The sequence below is a fragment of the Quercus suber genome, unplaced genomic scaffold (genome assembly GCF_002906115.3).
Source record: "Quercus suber isolate HL8 unplaced genomic scaffold, Cork oak 2.0 scaffold_609, whole genome shotgun sequence".
Lineage (NCBI taxonomy): Eukaryota > Viridiplantae > Streptophyta > Magnoliopsida > Fagales > Fagaceae > Quercus > Quercus suber.
In genome coordinates, this window is record NW_027070052.1 from 119,851 (window position 1) to 131,842 (window position 11,992).

Genomic DNA, 11,992 nt, shown 5'->3' on the forward strand with positions numbered 1-11,992 from the left:
GGTAAGTTCTCATCAAGCTCTGTTGCTCTTAATCTTACCGAGCATGAGATTGACTTGGGGTGAAAGATCAAGTTCTTTCTTGAAAAAGATTCTCTTGAGCTCAGAAATCGCTTTCAGCTCATCCACTTTCTGTTCAAAACTATGGGCTTCAAGTGATGTGATTTGCTAGAGCTTTCAATCTCCGATTATGTTCTTGTTTAAAATGGATTAGATCTGAATTCTTGTATTTTATTGTTTTTAATTCTGTTTTTTCTTTTTTTTTCTTTTGTTAAAATTGGTTAGTAATTTTTTTTTTAAATTAAAAAGCTGAAGTGGCATATTTTAAATGCCAATTAAATTTTTTAATATTTTTTTAATGGCCACGTTAGCGTTTAATATGCCAGCAGTGCACTCCGTTTGCCATGTCAGCAATTTCTGTTAAGTAAGTGACGGTAAGGACTAAAATGGAACACATTTTTCATTTTAGGGACTAAAAGCGGAGAAATAGAAATGTAGGGACCAAAATAGAAATGACCCCGAAATGTAGGGACTAAAAATGCATTTACGCCAAGTAACTTTTTAAGTCTAGCATGCATGCTCAAATCCTGAGCTTCCCTAGTGTTGATGCCCATTTTTTGCAAATTTGTACCCAAAGGCCCATAAGGAAGAAAGCCCAGTGAGAAGCAAGGCCCAAAGACCCACCAAGGAGATTGAAGAGGAAGAAATTTCCAAAGAAAGAAGTGCAAGTGAACGCAAATCTGTCGCAGAATACAAGTCTGTCGCAGAATACAGATCTACCGTAGAATACAGTTCTCTGGCAGGATGGCTTCGGCAGATGAAGATAAATTGAGCCCAAGACCCTTTTAATCCAGTCAACATCATTTGGCCCACAAAGGCCCAAATCCTTTTATATAAAAAAGATAGGCATGAAAACTAAGAAGAAAAACACACGGCAGGCCCAAAAGGGTCCGGCAAGATTGAGATAAGCAGCAGAAATAACAATCTGGTATGGTAGGAGATGCCAAGCCATGAAGCAAACACTCAAACTAAAGGAGGCCCAATGATCCAATAAGGCCCAACCCTTCAAAGAAACGGACAAGTCATAAACGTTGGAGATGAAACCTAGAAAAAGCCAAAACGCGCATAGCAGGATATGCACACCTATTCTCAGACCTCGGCAAACATATGAAACATCAAGAAGGTAAACCATGCGTACAACCCAGGCATCACCAGCCTATACCCAGCCACTATGGGAAAGGGTGAGATCATGGGACAGGGCACGGTCTGGCGGTGGGGAGAGGAGTGGAAACCCATTCTTATGTTTCTTGCCCAGGCTCTTTTGGTGGGCACAGTCCTGCTGGGATGACATGCCACCCAAAAGAGGCAAGACTGGGTAAGAACCACTGGGTGCATGCCATGAGAGACCGAGAGGGAGAGGGTACACACTGGGCGAGTAGAAAAGGAACCTTCATTGTCTGAAAGCCACAGGTCAATGGTGGTAGTTAGAACCATTGACTCGGTAAGTGGTCGGCAAAAGGCTCCCATACCAGACAAGGGCCATTAAGGGGCTAGAACAGTAAAACCGGTCACAGCATGCTCTGTATAAGAGACGCGTAGCTGTGTACAGGAGAGGGAGGAGGGAATTCGAAGAAAAAACAAAGAGGAGAAAACAAAGAAAAGAAAGAAAGAAAACAGAACGTTTAATGGTAGGCATGCACCCAAATGGGTTAACCCCTCTCTCCCTCAATAGCCTTGCTCTCTATTAGAAGAAAAACGACTTATACTCGGGCACATACCATTTGGGGCTGGCCTCTCAAAGCAATTAATTTCTACTCTGAAGATATTGAAGTGAATTGACAGAAAGCTTTATCGCACAGCAGATAGCTTCATTGCATAGCAGAAAGTATTACTACATAGCAGAAAAGTCAAACCTGTGGCAGAAATCAGAGAAAAGTTCCTTTTGCGGCAGAAACATCAATCTTGCAATAGAAACTGGAAAAAAGTTTCTTCTGCGTCAGAAACTGGCAACGGCAGAAACAGGAAAGTCAATCTTGCGGCAGAAACTGGAGAAAAGCTTTTTGCGCTGAAACAGAGGATAAGCCCACTTTGCTGCGTCTTCCCTCAGACTTGGACTTAACGTTTGCGCACAAGCCAGACCAAATTGAGTTGCAGTTGGACCGGTCTCAACTCCCTTACTCAGAATACTTGGGCCTACTACCGCGAGAGGCAGCCCAGCCAACTCAACGCACAACACAAAAAAGGCCCCTACACCTAGATAAATCAAATCTATTTAGATTATTAGATGGAGTCATTGGAAATCTTCCAAGGTGTCAATTCACTTCAATATCTTCCAAATTTGTATTGGAATGTACATGCTTTGGGCATGAAAAGTAGTCTACAAGTTAAAAAATAATGGTTCCTTGTTTGTATTAAGGATGACTATAATGTACATGCTTTGGGCATGAAAAGTAGTCTACAAGTTAGAAAATAATGGTTCCTTGTTTGTATTAAGGATGAGTATCTTATAGATTCATTATAGGCATAACTGCACTTTAAGTTCCTATATTTTGGCTTTTTTCCATTTTAGTCCCTACATTTTAATTTTATCACTTTTAATCCCTAAACCAATTAACGCGTGTTATTTTCGTCTTTTTCGTTTGTCAACCGACGGAAATAGCTGAGTTGACAATCGGAGGAATTAAAATATTATAAAATGCCACATCACTCATGACACATTAGCATATAAATTTAAAAAATTAATTTATTAATTTTAACAAAATTTAAAAAATTTAAAATCATAATTTAAAACATAAAAATACTTCAGATTTGAATCAAACACACAAAAAACCCAGAATTGTGGTGACTTTTTTCTCTCTCTTCATTCTCTCATCTCCTCTCTCTCTCTCTCTCTCTCTCTCTCTCTCTCTCATGTTGCTCTCTCTTCTATTCAAACCCATTCTCTTCAAGGCTGAAACCCATGGTCATGAACACCATCACTAGAGCCACCCATGGCCGGACCCACTGTCATAGTCCACTGCAACCCACCACCCACTCTTATTATTTCTCTTCCCTCTCTTCCTTCTCTCTCTCATTATAGATCAGCAGATGGTCTCGAGATTGGTGTTTAGGGTTTAGTTGTTTGAAGATCGGCATTTGGGGCATGGAGATCGGCCTTTGACATAGTGGAGATTGGTGTTTAGGGTTTTTATGGGGCGTGCAGATCAGCGTCAGCATGGTGGAGATCGCCAAGTTATGGAGGATATGGGCTGTATAGGTCGTGTGGTGGAAGTTTTGGGATGTGTGGGTCATATGGTAGAGGTGGGTTATGTGGTGGTGGTGGTGGCAATTTCTGAGTTTGGTTGGATGGTGTCGACATTGGTGTTTGGGGTTTGGTTGTTTGAAGATCGGCATTTGGGGCATGGAGATCGGCCTTTGACGTAGTGGAGATCGACCTTTGACGTAGTGGAGATCGACGTTTAGGGTTTCTATGGGGCATGCAGATCAGCGTCAGCAGGTGGTGGAGTCGGCGGGTTGTGGAGGCTATGGGCTATGCGGGTCGTGTGATGGAAGTTTTGAAATGTGTGGGTCATATGGTAGAGGTGGGTTGTGTGGTAGTGGCGTGGTGGCAGTTTCTGGGTTTGGTTGAGTGTGTGTGTGTGTGTTGATTGTGTCGGTCATTGGTGGTGGGATCTGGGTTTGATTGTGTTAGTTTGGGTTTGATTGTGTTGATTTGGGTTTGTTCTGATTGGTTTCTTGATTTGGGTTTAATCTGGGTTGGTTTGTTAACTGGGTTTATGTGTTTGATTTGCTAAGAATTCGGTGTGGATTGTGTTAGAATTTGGAGAAGAACATGAAGAATTCGATGATCTTGATTTGTGGTAGATTTGATGGTGCTGGGTTTGATGATCTCTGAGGTGTTGAATTTGGGTTTTTTCTTCTTGTTTTCATTTATGTCCTAGTGATCTGGGTTTGAGTTCTTGGGTTGCTGGGTTTGTGCTCTTGTGATGGGTTTGAGTTCTTGGTTGCTAGGTTTGATTTAGGAAGAATACGAAGAACAAGTTGTAAAATGAAGAACATGAAGAACAATCTTAATTCATGTGAATTTTAGTTTTTAGTTTTGTTTTTATTTGTATTATTTAGTTAAAATTAATAAATTAAATTTTTAAACTTATATGCTGATGTGTCATGGGTGATGTGGCATTTTTTTAATATTTTAATTACTCCGACTGTCACCTCAGCTATTTCCGTAGGTTGACGGACGAAAAGGACGAAAATAACACGCGTTAATTGGTTTAGAGACTAAAAGTGGTAAAATTAAAATGTATGCACTAAAATAGAAAAAAGTCAAAATGTAGGACTAAAAGTGCATTTACGCCTTCATTCTATAATCTTGTTGACAATCTTCATTCATGTTCTTAGTTATTTTCAATCAAACAGAAAGTGCATATTTAGGAAAGTATATATTTCACACTTACTTTATCTTATCCTCAAATTTTAGAAAAGCATATAAAATATTCAAAATTCTAAGTCCAATCATGGACGGAGGTATTATTGGACTTTGGTAAAGGGGGGGGGGGGGGGGGTGGATGCCCCCTAATTTTTTTAATAAAAAAAATACTATTATATATATAGATACTAATTTTAGTAATTTTGTTCAATAAAATTATATTTTGCCCCGCTTAACAATATCATTAATTCTTTTAAGAGTAATTCTACATTCATAAACTTTTTTACAAACTATTGAGTTAGCAAATTCTTACTAGTTTGCATCTAGACCTATCACTTACATTTTTTTTTTTTTACTTACGAATAACTACTACTCACTACATCAGTAATTTATAAAAAAAAAAAAAGTTTGTAATTCTAAAGATCATAAAAAAATTATAGATCTAAAATATAAAACAAAATATTTAAGCCCAAAAAATTTAGTCCAACAACAAAAACTACAAATAGCAAATTTAAAAGACATTAAACCCAATCAACCATTTTTATATAAAATAAATTGTCCGGCCCTTTAATAAATTATAAAATAAATAATTTTTTCCTTACCTTGAATGCATTAAAGACGCCAAAAATTAAATTTAAAATAAAAATAAAAAACTTCAATGGCCATGCCAGAGTAGAGCAGGGCCGAAGGCCGAAACTGCCACAGTTAGAAGCAGAGTCGTCTCCCTTTATTACTAGCTAGGTAAAGTAATTTACCTAGTAATAAATATAAACTAACTAATTAATGTTGATCACACAACCGAGGCCTCCATCAAGGATCATTAGTGTTGGCCCTTAAAAAATTTAATCACTTGATTGTAAACTACGTCCTTGGCATTCACTCCCATGATGAAATCTGCGTGAGCATAATCCTTGATGAACTGAACTGAGAGTTTGTCTACATCATGGGACTTTAAATCATCAAGTAAATGTTTAACATCTAGGACATCAGAGAGTGCATCTTGACCACCATAGCTAAGGAACATAGGAAGGTCATGGGGAATGTTGGAGAGGTTATAAATTGGTGGCATGGCTTCCCCATAATGCATAAAATTATCAAGCCTCCCATAGTTGTATTTTGCCACAACACCATTTCTAACAGCTGCAAATTTATAGTTCAAAATCTTCCTCAATTAGTCATTCATAAGTAAATATCAATGACTTTTCTGGCAGTTTGTAACAAAGACTACCTAAAAAGAATTATTCGTGGTGAAGTACTAAGAAATAACATTAGTAAAGTGACATACAACTTCCAGTTCCACACTTCCACTGTATAAAATGACATCAAAAATAGTATATACAAACTCATTCTTCGTGTAATATTGCACCTTAAGCCTTTTGATCACATGAATTTTCATACCCCAAAATAGTAAAAAGTCATAAACAGTCTCAATGAAAAGAAAAAAAGTTTAAAATGCGCGTCACAAGAATCAGCGTAAAAAGTTATCAAGTTCAGAAACAAACTTACTTTGAGAAAGGTGCACCATGTTCATGATTGATGTTGGCTGAGGTTCAGTCATCAGGAAGAGATCAACGGTTGAAGAATTAAGGCAGCAATTTTTCCCTTGATTGAACACAAATTTGGTACCATTGCATGAGTTAGTTCCTCAAAAATATTTTCTATGTATAAAATCCATTGTAGTATTGAAGCTACCGATCAATGCAGAGACTAATACCAGTTATTGCGGTTACTAAGTCGGAGCAGCCAACCCCGGGATTATCACATAGAATCTTGAGAAAGTCACCCCCAGCTTCCCTATATAAAAGGATTTGCAGATCAAAACCATCAATTTAGAACACTGTAATTCTATAACATGAAGTAACTTCTATATCATCAGTTACTCTTGGGACTCTTACCCTTTGGGATTGAACTCTGCTAGACCTAATAGCCTGCCGATCTGTTGCCAAAATCAAGCATTTCTGTCATGTGCATGCTGTTTATTCTTGTTTAATAAATTAACATTATGTAGGGCATCATTGATGACCTTACCTCACCAACAAAGGATTTGGCTGCAACAACGCCAAGTGCAGTTTTCATGTGGCTCAAATAAGCAACAGGACTCAACAATGCTGCGGATTTCAGCTGGTTCACTAGTTTACCTTCCGAGAAGGATGCCAAAGCTGTTAAAGTTCCCTGTCAAAGATTGCCCAAGTGTCCAAATTTTAATAGAATACAATGGACGGTTTTTTCTAGTTATTACAAACTTTTGAACATCACACTACTAGTACTCTCTTATTTTCAACAGAAAGTTTGGACAAATTTATTAGTATATGGCTAAAATCATTAATGCTAGACTTCCACATAATTAAGATTAAAAAAAAAATGATTCATAGCATTGCAAAGGCTTTTTTGCAAATCTAAGAATAATGAATATGTCTTAGATTCAAAGTGTAACATATGTAGCTTTGAAGGGGTGCATGATATGATGATGATGCTCACCAGGGAATGGCCCACGTAATCAATCTTCTGCCCTGTTTGGCCATACACATAGTCAAAAAGAGCTGGTAGCTCAAAGGAAACCAATTCATCCCATGACCAATTCCAGAAAGCCTGTCACATTTACAATATTGACAAACCAGGAGTAACACACAATAAAGAAGATGAGGGGAATTAAGAAAAGGAAAATTATAAAAATTATGAAAATTAAATCCACATGAACCACATCAATCGTTGAGGTCAAATGGTCTACAATCAAATATCTTTTATAAGAGATATACTAAATTACCCATGTAACATTTAAAAAAAATATTACCCACTTACCAACTCAATTCTCAATTTTTTTTTTTTTATATAAAATGTAACAACCCAACAGGTATATAGTAGTATATATGATTTAATTAGGTGTGACCACAAACCAGGTTTGTTTTCACTTTTTTGTCCTGCTCAATGGTGACCCTAGAGTTCAACAAAATTCAAACCCAATTCTAGTTTTAACTGTAACAAAACTAATTGATTTTTTTTTTTTTTTTTGTCGAAAATAAGCCAATTTTTTCAATTAAAAAAAAAAGTTTACCTCCAAAAACCTACATATGTCCTAAGATTTGATTCTTTTAGATCTCCAAATAGGTACAATTAATGCCACACTCATTAGTGTTCCTAGATCTTTTCCTTTCTATATCGTGCTCTATGATGAACCTTTATCCAAAGTTCCAAACCCAAAATATAACAAAAGAAATTCAAACCTATTTCCTGAGTTCCAATCAATGTCTATTTAAGTTGCTTTTCTGTTTTGATATTGACATCCACGTGGGTATTGCTAATCAACCACCGCACTCAGACTTTCAGAGACTTCTCTTTTTTTCTATTTTGTTTTCCTTTTCTTCTGATCAGCAGCAAGTGGGAAGCAGCCAGAACATTTCATGGTCGAAAATCAAGGAAATTGAATCCTTATAAAACAGTGATCATCTAAATTATATCATGTTATATATTCAGTTATTGGAAGATTTTATAATTTGAATTATTTGATTTTTGAAAAAATAAATTCTTTCCTTTTCTTTTAATTAAAGATTTTTTTTTTTTTAAATTTAATCAAAGTTGAATCGTTTATACAAGTATGATATTAATTAAAATTTGGCAAATATATCTTTCTACTTAAAACTAGTACTATCACACTTTCCCTTTGGATCAAACTCATCTTAAAATTTCTTACCCACAATCTTCTACCACGCCAAATAAAAGAGAAAGTGTATGAATACCAAAAAAAAAAATGACAAAATTTTTCACAATTATTAATGTGGAAAATTATTTATAATAATGAAAGAAAAAAAATTAAATAGTGGGTTCAAAAAATTAGTGATAGTTTGTCAATTGTTATGAAACAATATTGTGAATTTTTTTTTTAATATATTAAACATTTCTCTAAACAAAAACAAGAAACCACTATTATCTATCATCATATGCAGCATAAAATAGTTTTATGAAGTAATTAAATTGATGAGTAGTAAAGGGAAAGAGGAACAGAACCAGTTGGCTAGGGACGAAGGATACATGTCGTCGGCTTAATCTGGTCCCTCTGGTGTTAGAAATCCACACATCAAACCCGTTATCAGCTAAAATTAACGGTAGATTTTGCTCCGGAGAATTCAGAAGCCATGTCAATCCATCCTGCACCGAAAAAAAAAAAAAAAAAAAACCAATCAAACACGCACCACGTTAACCACATCGTTGAAATTCACGAACAACAAAACAAAATTGCCTTCCCATAAAAAAACAAACAAACAAACAAACAAAATTGCCCGCCCATATCTCAGTTTGTAGGAGACTCTGCATGTTGTGGCTCAAGTAATAAGAACACACGTAATACTGTAATAGTTCACACCAGTTAAGAAGCTACGTAGAGATATCTTCAGCTCTGGTCTAGTCAGATGGAAATATGGAATGGAATTATGCGCTCATGATTTTGCGGATTAGATTTTAACAGGGTACCTTCAACATCATAGATTAAGTCTAGTATTGCGGCTAGTTTTATAACTTTCTCACAACTTTACAATGCCTCGTGAGTGGTGAAATAATGGACATAGATCTAATATTTATTTCCACATTTATAACTCATCACATAAATAAATTGTAGCAAAAATTATAGAAATTGTTGTGGTAGTAAACATACTCTTCTGCATAACTTTCCTTTTGTCGTGGTGACCATAAAACATCAAATGGATTATTGGAACAATCAACTAGTATTAAAAACACCTTCTCAAAAAAAAAAAAAAAAGAAGGGTAGTATTAAAAACAGACCCATATCGCTTTGGTAATGTAAACGTGACTTTTGTTGTAAATACCTTTTAGCCACACACACACACACAAAAGAGTGATTAAAATGGGATATGTCCACATTTGAAGAGATATAGACATATATTAGTGGTATGTTGGTTGACTTTAAAATTAGCACGATTGAGGGTTCAAACCTTATGGAGTCTTCTCTAGTTGGATTAATCGGTTAATCTAATCATCCAACTTATAAGTTCAAATTTTTAATTACACAAAAGTTTTACTTTTTTTTAATCTCTTATTCTCCACTGAATTTATCATTATAAAAGATTTTTTCTATTAATAGATTAATTTTATATAAAGTTTAGATTTTATATTATAAATCTAAAACTATATTTAATTTTAAATGATGTGATCCTATGTTTTTTGCACACAATTAAATACTTTTAGAAAACTTAACAAAATGGATTATCTGTTTCACGTATGACGTTTTGTTGCAAGGGTATACCCTTGCAACAAATTATGTATCCAACCATATCTCTGGGCAAATTCGTTTTCACCTTTGTGCACAAACATTCATCTTTCTTGTGAGCAAATTTACCTTTACAATGAGGTGACCAATGACCAACCTCACATTTTAACGGTTACTTTGTAAGAGTCTGACATGACTTCACATATCATCAACGTACATGCGTAACCTAACTCATTTTTTTCTTTAAGTAGATGCGTAAATCATGCATTCCCTTTTAAAAGACACTTTGTTCCAGGCTTTTTCTTTTAGCTAACTTGGACCTCATCATATGCTTATAAAAGAAACCAAACATTCAAAGCGGAATCATTCCAAAGTTTTTACATCGACAAACTAAAGCAGATAGACTAAATATAGAGTGCTCCATAATGTGCAAACTGACGCGGATTTGACCCCTTTTTGTGTCAAAGACTCAAGACCATGGTGTCAAGTTTCACACCAAAAAAATGGCATAGTTTCCTGGGGAAGACTAGACTCTTCCTCTTTTCTTTTTCTTTTTTTGAAGTGAGACTCTTCCTCTTATGTCTTATTAGTCCTCACTCCTCAAAACAGAACTAGAAAAAACCCCCACCTTATTAATTTTACATGCATGAAACGCTGTCAAAAAATAACTAAATGTGTGTGTGTGTGTGTATATATATATATATATATATCATTCACTTACGACAGTAACCCCATGTTGTATTAAGACTGGTTGCTTCTTAGTCCCAGCAGTACCCCCAACACGACCTTCTGGGATCCTTTGCACACTGACTATATACCCATCTTTGGTTGTCACCTGAAAATTAAATTTACATGCACACGTTAATTCACATCTATACTTATGTTTGATTAAAAGCCAAACTATAATATATGTAATAGTTATGCATGAGAAATTTACTTCATGCTCCTCGCATTTGTAGCCATGTACAGTGACTGAAGATGCGCATATACCATTCTCTGGTGAAGCTACAGCACCTTTGTTTAGGCCAAAGGAACCACGAATTGAGCTATGTGCTTGATGAGGCTGAACTGCCAAGACAAGGACATAGAAGCTCCAAGCAGCCAAACCCAACAAGCCAGGGACACCCATATTAATTGTTAGTTTTGTGTGATAAGTTTGAGAATGAACCTTCCCTTTATATAAGAGTAAAAAAGAAAGAAAGAATACTACAAGTATGTGGGAAAACAAATTGGTTTTCTTTCTTTCTTTTTGGCTAACTGACCAAAATTATAAAATACTTGGCACTTTTCACGTTCTTTCCACTGAGAAATTAAAGGAATGGGTTGGCGTGGCCGTGTGGGTCCTTGAATATTGCTAACTAAGCAAATGGATATGGAGGAATCATGACTCTCAACAGTCTCTTATATAGCTACAAATTTCTGAAGCTAGAAACAGATTGCGAGGATATAGGGGCTGTATGGTGACGTTATATATAGGTGAAAAAGTGTATGAAAATACGTGTAATATTGTTTAAAAAAATATTTATTTAAACACATGTACCAAACGGGTCATAGGAACTAGTCCTATCAAAAGCAAATTTGAGGGAAAGCAAATATAGACATAAAAGACAATATATCATATATATATATATATATGGTATTTTTATTGAGATTTACTTAAATTTGAGGCTATAGCTCCAAATCCATATCATATTAACCTTATATGAGATGTATGTGATGCATGGCTTGTTTATTTATGCCATAATTAATTTACAAGGGGTGCTTATTTTGGATTAGGATCATTTAGAGTTCGGATAATTATATTGTTGAATTCCTAAAATCTTAAATACCCTTAATCCGGTAAAAATATATCTCCAACTCTATTTAAAATGCCTACAAAATAAGAAACATTTTTACTAATCCATATCTTCAAAACAAATCTATCCAAATTTTAAATAAATAAATAAAATTATAACACTAGACCACCAAAAAAAAAAACCTCACCAAAATAGTAATAGTAGAAGCTTTTTAAAATGTTAATAACACGTTAAAACTTGATCCATTCATTTCACAATGAATGAATAGGATTTTCAAAACTCTTTGTAGAGTTACCCTAAAAACTCTAAATGATCCATTTGGCGGGATAAACAAGTAATTTTTTTTATTAATCTTGTGTATTCCATTTTCCTTTCTATAAATAAAAAAATTTTTGATAAGTAATTTAATTCAAATTCCATTACAAGTTAGGTAAATTAAGGTGGATTAGATCTGCTAATGAAATGTGGATATGATTTGGATCCCTGCAAGTAACCTCTAAGAAATTTTACCAATAAGACTGTCGCTTTTTCTACAATGGATAGTATTCAAGA

The 11,992-nt window shown here is 35.1% G+C and overlaps 1 protein-coding gene across 1 annotated transcript; it reads right to left on the reverse strand.

Annotated features, from left to right (window-relative positions):
- Positions 1-5,045: 5,045 nt before the first annotated feature.
- Positions 5,046-10,807, reverse strand: LOC111991943 (triacylglycerol lipase 2). Its single transcript, XM_024023750.2, has 9 exons — positions 10,582-10,807; positions 10,366-10,479; positions 8,429-8,569; positions 6,905-7,015; positions 6,455-6,598; positions 6,322-6,362; positions 6,141-6,220; positions 5,933-6,028; positions 5,046-5,566 (listed from the first exon to the last, which is right to left on the reverse strand). The coding sequence occupies exons 1-9, from the start codon at positions 10,771-10,773 to the stop codon at positions 5,247-5,249; spliced, it is 1,239 nt and encodes a 412-aa protein (XP_023879518.1). The 5' UTR covers positions 10,774-10,807; the 3' UTR covers positions 5,046-5,246.
- Positions 10,808-11,992: the final 1,185 nt, after the last annotated feature.

Coding starts and splice junctions, on each gene's coding strand:
- LOC111991943 (XM_024023750.2), bottom strand. CDS start 10,773: ATGGGTGTCCCTGGCTTGTTGGGTTTGGCTGCTTGGAGCTTCTATGTC. Junction 10,480..10,581: donor ACAAATGCGAGGAGCATGAA/GTAAATTTCTCA, acceptor TTTAATTTTCAG/GTGACAACCAAAGATGGGTA. Junction 6,221..6,321: donor GCAGAGTTCAATCCCAAAGG/GTAAGAGTCCCA, acceptor CCTTTTATATAG/GGAAGCTGGGGGTGACTTTC.